This window comes from Falco rusticolus, chromosome 19 (genome assembly GCF_015220075.1).
Source record: "Falco rusticolus isolate bFalRus1 chromosome 19, bFalRus1.pri, whole genome shotgun sequence".
NCBI classification, from domain to species: domain Eukaryota; kingdom Metazoa; phylum Chordata; class Aves; order Falconiformes; family Falconidae; genus Falco; species Falco rusticolus.
Window position 1 is genome coordinate 263,557 of NC_051205.1, and position 18,173 is coordinate 281,729.

Below are 18,173 nucleotides of genomic sequence, written 5' to 3' on the forward strand. Positions count from 1 at the left end.
TGCCCCCCAACCATGTCACCTCCTTATCCCCCTACCCACCGCAGCCCCTGGGAGGGGGACACTGCAGATGTGCCCCCACCCTCCACGGGGGCTGAGGTCTGACAAACTCACACCATCTTCCAGCCTGTCTGGGGGGGGTGGTCAGCAAAGACACCCCCCCCTGCTCAGCCCTGCTGCTCGCTTCCCTCCTGACGTGCCCTGTCCTTCGTCCCTGCACCCCCCTGCGCCGCTCACTTGGGTCCCTGTCCCCAGCCCTGTCCCCCCCCAGCACTGAGGTGGGGGGTGGTCCCGGTGCCTGTCACCTTCCCAGCCACAAATTGAACTGGTGTGGGGAGATGGTGGTCCCCTGTTCCTGCTGTCCCCCCTCCCAGTGAGGGCTTGTGGGGGGTCCCTGGGAATAGCAAAGCGCCCCCCCTGCCCCAAACACACGCACACTCACACGTGCACACACACGCACACGCAGAGCCGCCCCAGCCCCCAGCCCCAGCCTCGGGGGGGGGGGGGGCATTAAGACTTTGTTAGTGACCATGCTGGCCCCCCCCCACCTGCCCGCGCCCCAGGGGCCGGAGAGGTGGCAGGGGGACGGGGGACGGGGATGGGGGGACACAGCCTTCCTCCTCCTCCTCCTCACCCCTCCTCAGGCTTTCTTGGGTGGGGGGGCCAATTTGATGATCTCCTCTTCTGAGGGCTGCCGGATGATGTCTGCCAAGACACGGGGCGGGGGTCAGTGGGGCGGGGGTCAGCGGGGCCTCTCCCTGTGTCCCCTCCCCCAGCCAGAGGGACACTGGCCCTGCCCCGGGGCGGGGGGTGCTCACCCTTGTACTTCTTGGCGCTGGGGATGCGGGTGAGCTTGGTGTCCACCTCGTCCTCCTCGGAGATCTTGAGGACCTGGGTGCGGTACTGCACCACCATGGTCAGCAGGTCGGGGCGGCGCGAGATCTCAAAGATGTGCTCGATGTAGGACAGGTTGTCTGCGGGGACGGGGACACGTGCTGGACCCGAGGACGGGGGTGGGGGGCACAGGGACTGGGAGAGACCAGGACAGAGGGTGGGAGTGGGGGGACAGGGATGACAATCCCTGGGGACTGGAAGAGGGGACAAAGGACAGGAACAAGCGCTGGGATGGAAACTGGGGCACATGAGAGGAACCAGGGTGGGGACCAAGGCAGGGGACAGGGACCAGGAGCCAGGCCAGCAGCAGGTGACAGAGATGAGGAGTGGGGACAGGGACCGGGATGGGGACAGGGAGGGGGACCAGGGCAAGCAGTGTAAGGGACTGGGATGGGGACCAGGATGGGGAAGAGGGGAGGGCCAGGGCTGGGGAGGTCACGGACTGGGATGGGGACCAGGACAGGGGACAGGGACCAGGGCACAAGGATGGTGTCTCCACCCCAGGGGACAGGTGACAGAGCCAGAGACCAGAAGAGGGGACAGGGACGGCAACAGGGATCAGGATGGGGACCGCACCAGGGGACAGACCAGGATCAGGCCAGCGGCCGGGGCTGGGGACCAGGGGAGGGCCAGGGACAAGGATGGGGGGGTGCAGGGCCACCTGGGGGGCGTCTCACCTCTGTCCAGTTTGCTGTGCTTCTCAAGGAAGGCGAACCAGTGGTGGCTGGTGGCGATGGCCTCGCTCTCCTCACTGGGGATGTCCTCCTTGCAGGCTGACTTCAGCTGCTCCAGGTCCTCGGCCGTGATGTTCTGGGCCAGCTCCTCCAGCAAGCTGCGGTACTCGGCCATGGCTGGGCACCACCCGTGTCACGAGCTGGCCAGCCTCAGCCGCTGCCTCCCCCCCCCCCCCCCCCCCCCAGGCGCCAGCCGGGCTCCGCTGGCCCGTGACTCATGTGACGCTCACGGGATGTGACAGGGACTGGGGACGGCGGGACCTGCCGTCCGCTGGCGGCGGCTGCTCTGCTGCATGTGGCCCCCCCCTGAGGGGGGGGGCCTCGCACAAACACCCTGGCCTTGCACAGCCTTCCCCCCCCGGCACTGCACAGCGCTGCTGGCACACGCAGCCTGGCTTGGCAGTGCCCCCCCTCTCACATGCACCCTGCCCTGGCACTGACCCCCCCCCCCCGCACGGTCTGACCCCCTTGGCCCAGCACAGCCCCCCCTCGCACACAACCTTGCAGTGGCACCCTGGGGTGGGGGTCCCCCAGCTCCGGGTGGGGAAGGGAGGGGTGGGGGGTCACGCCCTGTCCCCCATCTCCTGTTGCTCCTCAGTTACCATGGTGACCGCTGCCACCCCAGGGATGCAGCCGCTGGGGCGATCACAGCATCCAGCTGCCCCACGTCCCTCCCTGGTGGCAGCACCCATGGGTGCTGGGGGGGTCGGAGCTGGGCACCCCACACGGGGCCACACAGGCACGGGGGCGGGGGGGACACACAGACACGCCGCCACCCACCAGGCTGCTCACCCCCGGCACGTGCACACATGCGCACCCTGCACACACACACACCCCCACGCACGCTCGTAAACACACACCCCCCCCCCACGCAGACACCTGCCCACGCAGGCGCCCACCCCCACCCTGCACCCGCACCCACACGTGCGCCCACACGTGCGCCCACATCCACACACGGTCACACACTCACACGCGCACACACAGAGTCACACTCACACGCTCCCGCGTGCCCCCCCACGGCGCACACGCGTGTCCCAGCCCCGTCCGGCCCCTTTAAGGCAGCCGATGACTCAGCCCTTGGCCCGGACGCCTGGGTCCTTCCGGGCAGGGGGGCGGGGGGGGGGGGGGGGGGGGGGGGGGATGGGGGCAGGGACCCCCCCCAACCCCCGCCGTGGCCCTCTGCCCGTTCCCAGCCCCGGACTCCTGGGTCCCCCAACGCCCCCCGGAGGCGGATGACCAGGACCCACCCCGACCCCCCTCATTCACGCTTCCCATGCAAAGCGCCTCATGAATATGCACGAGGGGCGTGGCCCCACGGGGCCCATTCACAAGAGCAGGCGGGGGGCGCTGGGGGGGGCGCGTAATCCCGCCGCGGGGGGGACCAGGACAGGGGCGGGGGGGGCAGGACACGGGTGGGTCTGTTCCTTCCCGCCTTTGTCTCCCCCGCTCCGGCCAGGTGCGGGGTGGGGGGGGGGGGGGGGGGGCAGCGGGGGGGCTCCTCCGATCACTGCCCCCCCACCGTGATTTTGGGGTGGGTGGTGATCTCGGGACAGGAAGAAGGGACCCCCCCGCCCCGCCCCCCGCAGCCCGGGGCACAAGGGGCCTCTGTGGCGCGGGGAGCCGCGCAGCCGCCCCCGGCCCCCCCCCGGGAAACCGAGTCACGACCCTGGCCCCAACGGACACGGAGCGGCCCCGCGGACACCGCCCCGTCGGCACCCCACTGCTGCGTGGGACCCCCCCCCCGTGCCCAGAGGCACCATCCTGCGGCGTGGGCAGCAGCAGCATCCCGCCCCGGGGTGACCACCCTGTCCCGGGGGGGCCACCCGTGTGCCGGGGGGGCCTTCCCTGCCCACGGCCGGAGCAGCATCCCCGGGGCCGCGCATCCCACATCTGGGGCACATCTGGGTGCGTGTCTACCGCCCCTCCCGCGCCAAAGGCTCCCCACGCGGGGCCGTGCGGCAGCTCCGTGGGCCGGAATGCGGTGGGGGTGGGGGACGATGAGTCGTGGCCCCCCCTCCCCAGCCCTCCCCATCCCGGGGCCGCGGGGCGGAAGAGGCGGCTCCGTCGCCGCCACGGCCCAGTTTGGCCCCAGTTTCGGCCCAGTGGGGCCCAGCCTGGCCCCGGGGCGCGTGACCACCCTCACGCGCCCCTTCCCACTCGTGTCCCTGTGGGATCCGGCCACGCGCGCGCACACACCCCTCCCCAGGGCACCCACCCGCGGGGGGGAGGGGGGGGCGGACGACACCCTGTCCCGGGAAATGGGTGGCATCGCGGTGCTCCGCTGGTACTGGGCGGCACTAGGAGCACTGGGCGGCACCGTGAGGACGCGGCACGGGTGGGGGGACCCCGTGCCCCATGGGGACCCGGTGGCAGCCACGGGGGACACGGCGGGTCTCGGGTGGGGATGGGGGACCCGCTGGCACCGCGGGGAGCGGGTGGGGAAGGGGCACCGGGACCGGGTGGGGACCGGGACCGGGTGGAAACGCGTGGACCGGCGGGCCCAGCCTCCCCCTCCTCCGCGGGTCACGGGTTCGGGCCCCCCCAGGAGAGCGAAAGGGGAAGTGGAAGGGGCGGGCGGCACCGGGGGGGGGGGGAGGGGGCGGCACCGGTCGGGTTTTGGGGGGGTGGTGGTCGTGGCACCGCCGGTAACACCGGGACCGTTAACCCCTTCCTGGCCGCGGCGGGATGTGCCGGAGGAGGGGCATCATAGGCAGAGGCCTCTACCGGAGGGGGGGGGGGAGGGGGTGTATTACCGGGGGGGATGTATTTAGGACCGGGGAGGGATCTACCACCGCGGCCCCCTGCCCGGCTGAAGGAACCGACCACCGGCACCGGATGGAGGCGGCCGCCTCCATCCGGTGCCAGTGCCGGTGCCGGTGGTCGGTCGGGGCTCCGTTCCCCGCGCAGCCCCACACTTACCGGCCGGCGGGGCGGTGCCGGTGGCGGTGGCTGTGCCGGTGCGACCGCTCGGTGTCTCGGCGCTGCCGCTCTGAGCAGCGGGGCGGGGCGTGTGGCGGGGGGCGGGACTTAGCGGGGCGGGGGGCGGGGCGGGGCCGGGGCGGGAGGCTCCGCCCTGCGAGGACCGTGGGTGGGCGAGGGCCGGCGCGGACACCCGTGGGGGGCACCCACGCACCGTCCCGGAGGGCGGGGTCCCCTGTGTCCCCCCCCCGTCTCTTTGGGGTCCCCCCCAGGGACACCTGGCCGCCGCCCCAGGGAAGAGCCGCGGTGGGGGGGGCACCCACGAGTGTCCAAGTCCTCCGTGTGTGTCACTGTCCCCTCCCAGGAAGCTCCGGGGAAATTCCCCTCCGGCGCGTGGCACAGGATCTCACACGGGGATCTTGCATGGGGATCTTGCATGGGGGAATCTTGCACGGGGATCTCACATGGGGGATCTCACATGGGGGATCTGGCACGGGTGATCTCTCCAGCACAGAGCGCACAGGGATCTCACGGTGGAGATCAGACACGGGGGATCTCCTAGGGGAGCTCATGTGGGACGGGGCTTGCAGCATGGGGAGGGGTCTCGAGCTGGGGAGATCCTGCACAGGGCTTTCCACAGGGGAGATTCAAACCGGGAGATTCCCCAGATCTCACATGGGGGGTTTCCCGGGGGGGGGGGGGGGGGGGGCGCTTTTAGGCATTGATCCCTCCAGATGCTTCATGGCGGATTGTGTACGGGGAGGGTGACAAGAGCAAATCTTGCATGAGGGATCTCACACGGGGATCTTGCCTGTGCCTGGAGCATCTCCAGCCTCCCTGTGTCGTCCCCCCCAGTGACACAGCCTGGCTCTCCGGGGACTTTAATGGCTTGCACAGGGATGGGACTGGAGTGGAGGCCCAGCACCAGGCCTAGTCGTCGTCGTCATCGTCATCATCGTCCTCGTCATTGTCGTCATTGTCGTCCTCAGTGTTGATCTCTCCTGCCAGCACGTCCTCGATCCACTCCTCCAGCTCCTCCATGCCGGGCAGGTCGTCCTCGTCCACCATCTCCAGCCACACGCTGTCAGCCTAGGGACACCGGCATGGGGGCTGGGGGACAGGCTGAGGGGGGCACCTGCCTGGGAGGGGGCAGGGGACTCCCGGCCCTGAGGTGTGGGACCCCCAGGGGACCAGACAGGCTGGGACCCCTCCTCCCAGGGGCTGCTGTTGAGGCCCACCCGTGTGATGAGCCCATCGGTACTCAGCCCCCGTGGGGGGCTCCGGGGGGGACACTCACGTCAGTAACGTTGACCACCCCAATCTGGGGCCTGGACAGGTCGATGTTGAAGGTTTTCTCCCAGTAAGGGATGAGCTGGTGGGGGGGAACATGGGTCAGCGCTCCCAGGCCCACCCAACAGTGACAGGGGCGTCGTGGTGGGGTGTGTGCCCCCCGGGGGGGGGGGGGGGGCAGCGGTACCAGTGGGAAATCCTCCGGGTCGATCCAGAGGATGCTGAGGTCAGGGTTCTCCGTGTTGTCTCGGGCCACATCCTTCAGGATCTCCAGGAACTCAAACCCATCTGGGCAGGATGGGGCAGGGTGAGGCGTGCTGGGACCCCCCGTGGACCCCCTGACACACCCCCAGCTCTGCTGGCCCCCTCCCTCACCCGGATCATCCTCCTCTGCGAAGGCCACAATGTGGATCCCATCCATGTCATCCTCCTTGGGGGACACAGATCGGTGTCACCAGTGGGGGGGGGGGGTGGGACCCCAGGGTGGGGGGCTCCCTGAGGGGTGGTCGAGGCAATGTGGGGGGCAGAACCCCTCTGTGCCTCTTCCCATGCACTCACCCAGGTCTCATACATGCTCTTGGGTTTGAGTTTGCGCAGAGTGGCCCTGTGAGATGGGGGGTCGTGGTGAAGGGCATCCCCAGACCCACCTCCCCAGAGCTGGCCACCCCCCCACACACACCCCCCCACCCTCCCCGAGCTCTGCTGTGCGGCTGGGGGGGGCTGCTCAGACAGGGGTGCAGCACCTGGAGGCAGAACAGGGGGGGCTGGCCCTGGGTGGGTGGGCACAGGGCCGGGGCTGAGTTCCCCCCCCCGACACTGCTGGCACGTCGGGGGGGCCGTGGAGGGTCCCCCCATCTCCCAGGGATTGAGGCCGCGGCGGGGGGGCAGGTTGATCCGGGGGGGGGGATTAAGGCTGCGGGAACATCCCGGCAGAGCCAAGTCCTTAACCCTGCCCTGCCCACCCCCATGGGACCCCCGGCCCCCGGGGGGGACTATGGCTGCCCCACAGCCCACCGGCAACACCCCTAGGGGCAGGCACCCCCAACCAACCCCCCCGGCTGCTGGGGCCTTGTAAACTCGTGTCACCCCAGGGGCCACCGCCAGCAAAGTGGTGTTGGGGAAGGGGGGCTGCCAGGGCAAGGGGAGGGCATAGGGGGGAGTGGGGGGCCGCCCTGCACCCCGGGAATCCCCCATCCCTGAGGCTGCGGCTGACCTGGCAGTCACCTCCCCATGGCAACTCGTTACCATGGCAACCACCTCCCCTGGCAACCACCCCCCCCCGGCAACCACCTTGCCATGGCAGCCGCTTCCCCATGGCAACGGTCTCCTGTGGCAAGTATCCCCCCTTGTCAGCCATCTGCCCATGGCAACCACTTCCCCATGGCAACCAGCTCCCATGGCAACCAGCTCCTCATGGCAACCAGCTCCCATGACAACCGTGTCCCCATGGCAACCACCTCCCATGGCAACCACGTCCCCATGGCAACCAGCTCCCCCCAGCCCCCCAGCATCCCCCGCTGGGGAAACCGAGGCAGGGCAGGGGGTGCTGGGCCCCCACCGCTTGTGCTCCTCCACGAATGCCACGATCTCCTCCTTGCTGTTGGGCCGCTCGGGGATGGTCAGTGGCTCCTCCATGAAGGGCTCGTAGAAGTCGATCTCGTTCAGCTTCAGGGTCAGCTTCTTGGCGACCTGGGGTGAGGCTGGGGTCCCTGAGCCACCCATGGGTGCTGGCACCAGGTGACCCCACACCCCTGGGACCCTCGCCCCTACCTTGCTGTCGAAGGTGGCGAAGAAGGAGATGTAGGGGTGAAACTCCTCTGCCGCCTCCTCGAAAGCCTTGAAGTCTGGGGGAGCAGGGATGGGTCCTGGCACCGGCATCAGGTACCGACACCGGGTACTGGGCCCATGCCAGCACCAGCACCCCCAGCCCAGCTCCATCCAGTGGCTCCGGCTCCAGAAGGAACCAGCAAATCCCAAACATGTCCAGAGTCAGTCCCTGGTGCCCTCGTAGAGGGATGGACAGAGGGATGCAGGGAATGACAGATGGACAAAAAGATGGACAGAGGGATGCAGGGACGGAGGGATGGAGGGATGGAAAGACGGAGGGATGGAGGGATGCAGGGACAGAGGGATGCAAGGATGGAAAGACGGAGGGATGGAGGGATGCAGGGAGGGATGGACAGAAGGAAGGACAGAGGGATGCAGGGACGGAGGGACTGAGAGATGGAAGAAGGGAAGGATGGAGGGAGGGATAAGTAAATGGGTGGTTAGAAGAATGCGTTGGGGACTGGGACTGGGGCTGTGGCTGGGGTGCCAGGGAAAACAGGAAGGATGGGGGGGGGGGGGGGGGGCACGGGAGAAATACAGAGGGGCTGCCCCAGCCCCACATACGCTCTGAGTCCTCGTTCTTGAAGTAGCCGATGAGTTTGGGGTCATCCTCAATGTTCTCAAAGGCCTGGAGCTCGTGGTCGCCCTCAATGAACTCCACCGGGTCCTCCAGCACCTGGGGGAGTAGGGGGGCAGCACCGGGGTCCCCAGGGACCCCCCTTGTTCAGAGACAGCTGGGGTGGGGGGGACAGGACACCCAGGTCCTTCCCTAGCCATGCAAAGGGAGGGTTGGGGGCCCAGATGCCTGGGTTCCCTCCTGAGATATCACGGTGGGGTGGGGGGTGGGGGGTGGGTGTGCACAGTGGTTGGAGATGGGGATTCCTGAGCAGGGGGAGGGAGCTCTTACATCCAGCAGGAACTCCACCAGTGTGTCCGCCGCCAGCTCCCCATCATACTCGATCACCTCGTCTTCCTTGAACACGTAGATGCTGTCCTCCTCCGTCAGGCCTGGGGGGGAATGGGGGGGCTCAGCTTGTGCCAGATTTGGGGGTCCTGGTGGAACCCTGTGCCTGACTGGGAGCAGCTGGGGGGGTCCCATGCCTGGTTTCGGGTTCCTGGGGCTCCTGTGGCTGGCTGGAGACACAGGGGGGTCCCTGTCTCAGGCTGGGGGATACAGGGGTCCCCGTGCCAGGTGGGGGGGTCCAGGGGTGTCCTTGTGCCTCATTGTGGGGGATTCAGGGGGGACCTGTGCCAGGCAGGGGGATCAGGGGGGCTGTCACTGTGCCTGAGGGGTCTCAGTGAGGGGGGGGCGGGGCGGGGAGGTCAGCCTTACCCAGCTTTTTGGCCACAGCTGCATCCTTCTCAGAGTCGACGAGGCCAAAGCCCACCCCCTTGTCCTCCAGCACCTGGGCTGCCAGCTGGGGGGGACACTGTGCTGTGGGCACCCTGCCACCAGCCCTGTGCTGTCCCCCCCCAGCCAAGGGTTCCCCAAGGTCCCCAGCATGGCTTTGCCCGCCCCCCCTCCATCCATTCCCCCCACGGTGCCCACTCATGGAGGCAGGTGTCCCCCTGCCCTGCAGCCGGGTCCCCACAGCCGGTTACACTGGCAGCAGGCTGGGCTCTATTTTGGGGGGGGGGGGGGGGGGGGGCAGGAGCTGCTTCCCCACAGCCCAAGTGCAGAGAGGGCAAAGATAAGTGGGGGTGCCCCAAGCCCTGTTACGCCCAGCCCCTGTCTCCTCCCAGTGAGGCTGTCCTGCCCTCCACAGTGGCCCCAGTGCCACACAGGTGCTGGTGCCCCAGTGCCAGTGCCTGTCTTTCCAGTGTCCCCCAGTCCCCACCAGTGTCCTCAGCACTGCTGTCTGTGGCACCACTGTCCCCTGATCCCACTGGTGTCCCCTGCTCCCCACCAGTACCCCCAGTGCCATGTAGGTGATGGCGCCCCAATGCCAGTGCCTGCCCCACCATCATTCCCTGGTCCCCACCAGTGTCCCCAGTGCCACATAGGTGATGGCGCCCCAATGCCAGTGCCTGTCCCACCATCATGCCCTGGTCCCCACCAGTGTCCCCACTGCCATATGGGTGTAGTTGCCCATCCCACCAGCATCTCCTGGTCCATGCAGTGTCCCCAGCGCCACGCAGGGTCCCCCTGCCGCCCCCCGTGCCCCGTGCCCACCTCCAGGATGAGCTCCTCCATCTCGCGGTGGCGCTGGGCGGCCCGGCCACCCTGCCCGGGGCCATGGTGGAACAGGGCCAGCACCGGGAACTGCTTCAGCATCGCCTTGTAGTTCTTCAGGGTGACGGGCAACACCCGGTCCAGGCCGTCGTAGGTGGGGAAGTCCAGACCCTCCCCGGCCCCCCCCGGCCCCCCAGCCCCCAGCACCAGCAGCACCAGCACCCACCCCCAGGCCCCCATGGGGTCACCAGGCAGAGCCACGGATGGGGACGAACACACGGACGAGGCTGTGAGTGGGTGGACGGGACCCACGGACAGACACGGACCTGCAGGGCGGGATGGACAGACAGACCGACGGGGATGGGACTCACGGATGATGGACACACAGGCAGGGAGCGGACAGACAGCACCAGGGGACGGACGGACGGACGGACGGCCAGCCCCTGGGATGGACAGCGGCCGGAGGGGGAGAGCCAGATGACGCTTCCCGTCTGGATGGGGGACGGACAGATGGACAGACAGAGCCTGGCTGGCACCAGCTGCCCCTGGACACACAGCCCCTGCCCGGACCCGGGGAGGACAGACTGACACGGCCCCCGGGGGGGGGAACACATGGACAGACACGGCCCCTTCCAACCCTGCCAGGAGGGGACAGACAGACACAGCCAGGGACACACAGACACGGCCCCCTCCCAGCCCCAAAGTGGCCGAAGGCACAAAGAGGGGACAGAAGGGCCCTGACCACCCCTGCACCCCCCCCATTCCATCCCCCTCTCCCCGGCAGAGGGGGGCTCAGCCCCATTCCCCACCCCCCCCGCCAGCCCCCGCTCCAGCTCTATATTAAGCAAGGAAAGAGGAGCCGGCAGGGCAGGGGGGGGCCAGGAGCTAAAAATAAGGAGCCGAGGCTGGGGTCACCAGCGCTGGGCCCCGGGGACACCACAGGGATGGGGGGCCTGGGGGGGTCAGTCCCCAGTGGGTGCTGGGGGCCCCCGGGTGGCCAGTTCTCACACCAGCCTTGGGGTCCCCATCTCCCCGAGACCCCCAGCTGGGGACAGGGGCACAGCAAAGCTGGCCCAGTGGGCACCAGGATGGGGGGCTGGGCACACAGCCCCCCAGCCCAGGGCCGAGGGGGCCCAGCTGTGGGCTGGTGTCGGCGGGGACCCCCCCAGCTCCCCAGCCCCCAGCTGCCTGGCTCAGTCAGGGAGGGGGACACGCGGTATTTTGTCACCTCCATCCCCTGGGATTAGGTGACCACCCGCTCTGCTGACCACTGGGAAGTGGATCCCCCCCGGGCTGGGGGGACCAGACCACTCATGGCCACCCCCAAGGATGGGGGGCTTCTCCCCTCAAGCCAAGAAGCCACGGGAGCCAGCACCCCCAGGGCAGTGGGTGCCCGGGACTCCCCGTACTCAGGGCTGTGGGTGCCCGGGACCCCCATTCTCACGGCCATGGGTGCCCAGGACTCCTGTGTGCCGGGAATTGGGGTGCCCAGGACCCCTACGCTGGGGTTACAGCGTGCCTGGGACCCTCACAACAGGGGTGCCAGAGGGCACAGGGGGTGTCCCTGTCCCCAGCCCCGGTTTGGTTTCGGGTGACCCTGACTCCTCTGCTTTAATCCCCCAGTGACACCGAAACCGTCGGCGAAACCCGAGCGGCCGGACCCCGCGCCCTGCCCCCCACTGCTGACTCAGCAGGGCCGGGGCACCCCCAGCCCCCCGCCACGGGGACCCAGGAGGATGTGCCTTGCACTGGGGGGGTGGGTGGGCATGGGGTGGGGGGGGCGGCAGGCACCCCTACGCTTGCAGACGTAGGGACATGAGAGCATCGGGGGGGGTGTGTGTGACAAGGGGGAATCATGGGGGGGGCATTGGGTAACAAGGGAGGGACATGGGGTACTGAGGGACCCCAGAGGACATGGGGGACATGGAGACAGGGCAGGGAAGCCAGGCTCCATCCCTCCCCCTGTGCCCCTCATCCTGTCCCCACCTTGGTCCCCACGCCCCGCCACAGTGCTCCCCCCCCCCCCCCGCCGTACAGACAACAGCACAACGGGGTTAAACCGTTTTATTGCTCTGAAGATGGTGGGGGGTGTCTGCGTGCCCCGGGGGGGTGGGGGGGGTGGGCAGTGGGTGCCCCTCCCACACTCCTGGCTCCCCCCTGCCATGCCCAGCAGCGTCAGCCCCCGGGGTTAGTACAGGGGGTGCAGGACTGGGGTGAGGGGGGTCGGGGGACCATGCGGCCGTCTAGTAGTAGGTCTCCTTCTCCACCCAGCCTGCAAGAAGGGAGGCGTTGGTGGGGGGAGGAAAGCGAGATGGGGGTGCCCCCACCCCCTGGGTGTCCCCCCCACCCCCTGCATGCTTCCCACCCCTCTTGGGTGCCTCCCGCATCTCCTAGGTATCCCTTTCTCCCATGGGGGCTTCCCACTTCCCTGGGTGCCCCCCAACCCCTGTGGGGGCTCTGCATGCCTCTTGGGTGCCCCCCCCCCCTTCCCTGGGTCTCCCCCCAGCCCCCAGGGGTGCCGGTGCCCCAGCCCAGAGGGTGGTTTTGGGGGCAGCCCCTGCTCTGGGAGGGGAGGGTGGGCGGGCAGAGGGGGCCAGAGGGAGGACTCAAGGGGCTGTGCTAGTTGCGGGGGGACAGTGACCACTTGCAGGGGGGCTGTGATGACTTTGGCGTGTTCAAAAAGGGGGGATTTAGGGGAGGCAAAGCCCATACTGGGGGGCTTCAGGGGGAGAGCAATGCCCATCCTGGGGGGAAAAACATCCGGGGGGGTGTTTGCTGGTGGGGGGGGTCTCACTCACCGCCGGGGTAGCGGCGCAGGATGAGCTTGCGCACCTCATCGTAAGCGAAGATGAGGAGGCTGTAGGGGAAGGCGCAGAACCACCAGGTGACCCTGTGGGTGGGCAGCGTTAGTGAGGGGGGCACCCATGGCGGGGGGGGCAGGGCCAGGGTACCCCCCACCGACTCACTTGAGGGGGTACATGCGCAGGGCCACCCCCATGCCGGGGCAGTAGGAGAGGAACGCCGCCAGCGCCGTCTCCTCCAGCAACCCGAAGATCAGGATCTTGTTCCTGTGGGAAAGCTGCGTGGGTGCAAGGCAGGGGGCAGGGAGCACCCATGGGTGCTGGGGGGGGCACGAGGGGGCACCCACTTCATGCCCTGCTGGAAGACAGAGTTGCGGCGGGTCTTGCAGATGATGAGGTCGGCCCATTGCACCACCACGATGCTGGCGAAGAAGGCGGTGTGGCAGGTGAACTCCACCACCTTCCGCTGCTCATAGGTCTGGGGGGGGGGGGGGGGCACAGCCTCAGCGCAGCCGCACGTGCCCCCCAGTGCACGCTGGCACGTGGGAGGGCACATGTGAACACACACCATGTGGGGGCAGGGGCACGAACGGTGTGTAAGGGGGATGTGCAGAAGGATGTGTGTGCAAGGGCTCTGCACGAGCACAAGCACGGGAGGGCACACTTGCCAAGTGCGTGCGAGCGCGTGCACACAAGCAACAGCCGTGCAAAGGCAGGTGCACTAACAGGAGCGCACAGGGATGCACAGTCAGAGAGGGCTGTGAGGGCACGTGCAAACACGCCGCAAACACGCCACAGACACGTGTGTACACACATGCACACTCCTGCCAAGCCTTTGCACGAGCTGAGGCGTAGGTTTGCACACGCGCAGCCACTCTGCAGGCTCTGCAAAGCAGAGCCGGGTGGGCGTGCGAAGAGCGTGCAAGGGGCGTGCAAGGGGCCCACTCACCCACTCCTGGCCGTAGGAGTCCTCCAGGTCATTGGTAGAGCGGTCGTCCCAGGCCAGGCGGATGCCCACCAGCGTGCCAGGAAGGAACCCATTCTCCGCCAGGATCACAAAGTAGGTGAAGAAACCACCCAGTGCCTGGATCATCCCTGTGAGATCAGCACCCCAGGATCACCAACCGGCACTCTGGATCCAGGATCGGCATCCCGGGATTGCCAACTGGCACCCCAGAATTGGGGATCAGCACCCCCAGGATCGGGGATCACAGATCAGCACCCTGGGATCGGGGACTGGGACCCCTACAGTCAGCATGGGCACCCTCAGAGCAGGGATCAGCACCCCAGGCTCAGGGATCCACATCCCAGGATCAGCACCCCCAGAGCAGGGACTGTCACCAGCAGGACCGGCACCCCTGGGATCAGAGATGGGCTCCTCCAGTGTCACTAGTGGGTGCCCCAGTGGGTGCCCTGGCGTGCCACTGGGAGCCCTGGTGTCACCCAGTGGCCACGGTGCCAGCTGGGGGCATGTCCCCTGGTGTTTCTAGTGAGTGCCTGTTGTCACCGGTGGGTCCTAGGGGCACCCGTTGCCCCCACGGCCACCCAGGGGAGCCTGGCATCCCCCTCCTCACCGATCTGCCCGTAGGCCATGCTGATGAGCCGCTCGTTCACCAGCTTGTCGGTCCGGGGGTTCCTGGGCTGGCGCTTCATGATGTCGCTCTCGGCTGCCTCGTACGCCAGGGAGATGGCGGGCACCTGGGTGGTGGGGAGGGCTGTCAGCCACTGTCACCCCCCCACCCCCAAACCCATCACCCCCTGCTGTCCCCCCATGCTCACCATGTCGGTGCCCAGGTCGATGCAGAGGATGGTGACGGTGCCCAGGGGCAGGGGGATGTTGGCGATAATGAAGAGGAGGAAGGGGGTGATCTCGGGGATGTTGCTGGTCAGGGTGTAGGCGATGGACTTCTTCAGGTTGTCAAAGATCAGGCGCCCTGTGGGGATGGGGGGCGGTGGGTGACGGGGACGGGGGGCACCTGTCTGGGGGTTGGAGGGCAACGGAGGGGCCAGCACTGACCTTCCTCCACGCCAGTGACGATGGAGGCAAAATTGTCATCGAGGAGGATCATGTCGGCTGCCTGCTTGGAGACGTCAGAGCCAGCAATGCCCATGGCAATGCCGATGTCGGCCTTCTTCAGTGCGGGGGAGTCGTTCACCCCGTCCCCTGTCACTGCCACGATGGCACCCTGGGGATGGGGGGGTCAGGCACTGCAGGAACGGGGACAGGGCATGGGGAGGGGGGTGTTGTGGGGCATGGGGACACCATGGGGCACAGGGATGGGGCACCACAGAGCATGGGGACACTGCAAGGCACGGGGATGGCAGCACTGTGGGGCACAGGGACGGGGACACAATGGGGCACAGGGGTGGTGGTACCATGGTGAGTGTGGATGGCGACACCACGGTGCATGGGGACAGCAGGGTACCTTGGGGTAGAGGGAAAGGGACACCACGGGGCACAGGGAAGGGGACAAGGCACAGGGCTGTGGGCACCACAAGGGGTGGGGACAGGGCATGGGGAAGCACAGGGAAGGGGACACCATGGGGCACAGGGGCAGCAGGGGACACGGGGACAGGGACAGGGACACCTGGCGCTGGCAGCCCTCCACAATGATGAGTTTCTGCTGGGGGGACGTGCGGGCGAAGACGATCTCGGTGTGGTTCTTCAGGATCTCATCCAGCTGCTCCGATGTCATGTCCTTCAGGTCGGAGCCATGCACCACACAAGCCTTCGCCTCCCTGCCGCACCGCAGCCTCAGCAGGGGCCACTGGACCCCCCCGGGACCCCACCCCCGCCCAGCACCGGCACTTACCGGGGGTTGACCTGGCTGACGGGGATGTTGAGGCGAGCAGCGATGTCCTCCACTGTCTCGTTGCCCTCCGAGATGATGCCCACCCCCTTGGCAATGGCCTTGGCCGTGATGGGGTGGTCCCCCGTCACCATGATCACCTTGTGGGGGGGGCACATATACAGAGGGATGACCCCTGCTCAGGGGAGAGCTTAGCAGGGGTCAGAGGGGGCACGGGAGGTCTGACCTTGGTGCTGGGGGAGCTGGGGGCTGGGGGTCCCACCTTGATGCCGGCGCTGCGGCACTTGCCGACAGCATCGGGGACAGCAGCACGGGGCGGGTCGATCATGGACATCAGGCCCACGAAGCAGAGATTGCTGGTGGGGAAGTTGACCTCATCGGCGTCAAACCTGAACCCACGGGGGAACTTGTCCGGGGGCAGGTAGAGGTGGCAGAAACCTGGCGGTCGCCGGCACATGACAAGGTGCGGGCACCCACGGGCATCCCCTTCCCTCACCCGATTCCCCTCATCCTCGCCACGACCCCCCGGTGCCATCTTTGCCCCCCCATCCCTTGTGCCCCCCCCACATCCCCCCAGCGCTCATCCCCCTCCCCTGTCCCCTTCACCGGTGACCCCATTCCATGCCTCCCATGTCCCCTGTGTCCCCATGGTCCCACCCTGTGGTCTCCATGCCTCACGTCCCCCAGCCTCTGCGTGTCCTGTCCCTCCATGATGTCTGTGTCCCCACATTCTATCATCCCGCACCCGTGTCCCTATGCCCACACCCCTGCCATGTCCCTGTCCTCTGCAGGGCCGTGTCCCCATGTCCCTTTGTTCGCACACCCTTCACATCCCCTTTCCGTCACATCTCCCACCCCACCCCCTGCATCCATCACCCCTCCCTGTGCCCCCATGTGCCTCCACCCCATGCCCACCATGCACTTGTGCCCCCAAGTGCCCACCCCTGCCCCATTCCCTGCACCCCCCCGTCCTCACCCAGCACCCGCTCGCCTAGCCCCCCCAGCTCCAGGTAGGCGTTCTGGAAAGCCTCTCGCATCTCCTGGTCCAGTGGCACCTCCTGGCCCTGCATCAGGATGCGGGAGCACCGGTCCAGGATGCGCTCGGGGGCCCCCTTCATCACCAGCAGGTACCCCTGGGGATCCTCCTCCCGCTCGTGGATGGAGAGCTGCAGGCACGGCGGGCACACTGGCACCAGGCGGCACTGACCACTGCCCCGGGGTCGCCACCACCACCAGCAGCCTGGCAAACCTGGTACTTGTTGGTGGAGTTGAAAGGGATCTCGGTGACTTTGGGGTTCTTGTCCCGCATCTTCTTCACAGAGCCGCAGGAAAGCTGGATGCACTTCAGCAGCGCTGACTCCGAGGCATCGCCTGCCGTGTCCCGCTGGTGTGAGGAGGGATGCTCAGAGTGATGCCGGTGCCAAGGGGGGCACCAGGGTGGGCACCACCCTGGCTCTCAGCAGGATTCAGGGTGTTCTGGGGGATCAGCATCACCTACCTTGGAAATGGAGATGTTTTCCTGGCCCGGCTTGAAGACGGCGCGGTTGCAGAGCCCAGCGATGCGTGCCAGTGCTGCCCACGTGGGCGAGCGCTTGTCAAAGGTGGCACCTGCGGGACACCCGGCCCCATCAGCTGTGCTGGGCCCCCTCATCTTTTCTGGGGACACCTCCTGTGCTCCCAAGGGGCCCTGGGGATCCAAGGAAGGAGGTGCCCTGGGAAGGGGGTGCTGAAGGCAAAGGGGGTGCCCAGGGGAAAGGGGTGCCAGGGCAGTGACATCTGGGTGCAGGGGTAAGAAAAGGGGGTGCTCCTGGGGTCGGGGTGCTCAGGGGGTCAGAGTGCCGGCGGTCAGGGTGCCGGTCACCCACCCGACTGGTCCTCAGTGGTGTCAGCCTCGTGGATCTGGTTGTCAAACCACATGTGGGCGACGGTCATGCGGTTCTGGGTGAGGGTCCCGGTCTTGTCAGAGCAGATGGTGGAGGTGGAGCCCAGCGTCTCCACCGCCTCCAGGTTCTTCACCAGGCAGTTCTTCCGTGCCATGCGTTTGGCCGTCAGCGTCAGGCACACCTGGGGGGGCACCGCCGGGCTCAGTGGGCACCCACGGCACTCAGAGGGCACCCACAGGTGTCAGCAAGCACCAGGCACCACACATGGCTGGGTGCACCAGCATCGGCCCAGCAGAACCAGTGCTCACCACCTCCCTCCCAGTGAAACCAGTGCCCCACACACACACCCCATGCCACCCCTTTTGCTCCCCTGGTGGCCCTTACAGTGACAGTGGCCAGCAGCCCCTCAGGGACATTAGCCACAATGATGCCGATGAGAAAGATGACGGCCTCCAGCCAGGTGTAGCCCAGGATGAGGGAGAGGATGAAGAAGGAGAGGCCGAGGAAGACGGCAACACCAGTGATGAGGCGGATGAAGTGCTCGATCTCCATGGCGATGGGCGTGCGCCCCACCTCCAGCCCCGAGGCCAGCGAGGCGATGCGCCCCATCACTGTCCGGTCCCCCGTGGAGATGACGATGCCACGGGCGGTGCCTGGCAGGACAGGGAGGGTGATGCAGCCCCAGGGGGCACCAGGGACCCCCGGCATGGGCAGGGACCCCCCGCTGACCCACCTTCTACGCAGTTGGTGGAGAAGAAGCAGATGTTGCGGGTCTCCAGCGGGTTCTCATGGGTGAACTGGGTGAGCGAGTCTGTGGCTCTGACTCCCCCGTCAGCGACGAGTTG

The 18,173-nt window shown here is 67.7% G+C and overlaps 3 protein-coding genes across 3 annotated transcripts in view; all 3 read right to left on the reverse strand.

The window, feature by feature from the left end:
* Positions 1-516: 516 nt before the first annotated feature.
* On the reverse strand, positions 517-4,639 carry PEA15 (proliferation and apoptosis adaptor protein 15). The gene is made up of 4 exons (XM_037411912.1): positions 4,545-4,639; positions 1,569-1,742; positions 816-971; positions 517-702 (listed from the first exon to the last, which is right to left on the reverse strand). The coding sequence occupies exons 2-4, from the start codon at positions 1,738-1,740 to the stop codon at positions 638-640; spliced, it is 393 nt and encodes a 130-aa protein (XP_037267809.1). The 5' UTR covers positions 1,741-1,742; positions 4,545-4,639; the 3' UTR covers positions 517-637.
* Positions 4,640-5,288: 649 nt separating this feature from the next.
* Positions 5,289-10,074, reverse strand: CASQ1 (calsequestrin 1). The gene is made up of 11 exons (XM_037371222.1): positions 9,835-10,074; positions 8,995-9,079; positions 8,569-8,669; positions 8,226-8,337; positions 7,605-7,678; positions 7,393-7,523; positions 6,393-6,438; positions 6,210-6,264; positions 6,022-6,122; positions 5,842-5,916; positions 5,289-5,633 (listed from the first exon to the last, which is right to left on the reverse strand). The coding sequence occupies exons 1-11, from the start codon at positions 10,072-10,074 to the stop codon at positions 5,475-5,477; spliced, it is 1,179 nt and encodes a 392-aa protein (XP_037227119.1). The 3' UTR covers positions 5,289-5,474.
* A 1,828-nt stretch (positions 10,075-11,902) lies between these two features.
* Positions 11,903-18,173, reverse strand: part of LOC119159206 (sodium/potassium-transporting ATPase subunit alpha-2-like) — an 8,842-nt gene continuing 2,571 nt past the window's right edge. Inside the window, 17 exon segments of the mRNA XM_037411825.1 lie at positions 11,903-12,106; positions 12,633-12,724; positions 12,801-12,902; positions 12,983-13,113; positions 13,585-13,730; positions 14,210-14,333; positions 14,415-14,569; positions 14,653-14,821; positions 15,224-15,374; positions 15,449-15,585; positions 15,708-15,883; positions 16,422-16,611; positions 16,695-16,829; positions 16,944-17,053; positions 17,311-17,509; positions 17,713-17,981; positions 18,062-18,092. Of these exon segments, the coding sequence (XP_037267722.1) occupies positions 12,078-12,106; positions 12,633-12,724; positions 12,801-12,902; positions 12,983-13,113; positions 13,585-13,730; positions 14,210-14,333; positions 14,415-14,569; positions 14,653-14,821; positions 15,224-15,374; positions 15,449-15,585; positions 15,708-15,883; positions 16,422-16,611; positions 16,695-16,829; positions 16,944-17,053; positions 17,311-17,509; positions 17,713-17,981; positions 18,062-18,092 (2,346 nt within the window). The 3' untranslated portion in view covers positions 11,903-12,077.

Coding starts and splice junctions, on each gene's coding strand:
- PEA15 (XM_037411912.1), bottom strand. CDS start 1,740: ATGGCCGAGTACCGCAGCTTGCTGGAGGAGCTGGCCCAGAACATCACG. Junction 972..1,568: donor GCACAGCAAACTGGACAGAG/GTGAGACGCCCC, acceptor CCGTCCCCGCAG/ACAACCTGTCCTACATCGAG. Junction 703..815: donor CAGCGCCAAGAAGTACAAGG/GTGAGCACCCCC, acceptor GTGTCTTGGCAG/ACATCATCCGGCAGCCCTCA.
- CASQ1 (XM_037371222.1), bottom strand. CDS start 10,074: ATGGGGGCCTGGGGGTGGGTGCTGGTGCTGCTGGTGCTGGGGGCTGGG. Junction 9,080..9,834: donor TGGAGGAGCTCATCCTGGAG/GTGGGCACGGGG, acceptor TGTCCCCCCCAG/CTGGCAGCCCAGGTGCTGGA. Junction 5,634..5,841: donor GGGTGGTCAACGTTACTGAC/GTGAGTGTCCCC, acceptor CGGTGTCCCTAG/GCTGACAGCGTGTGGCTGGA.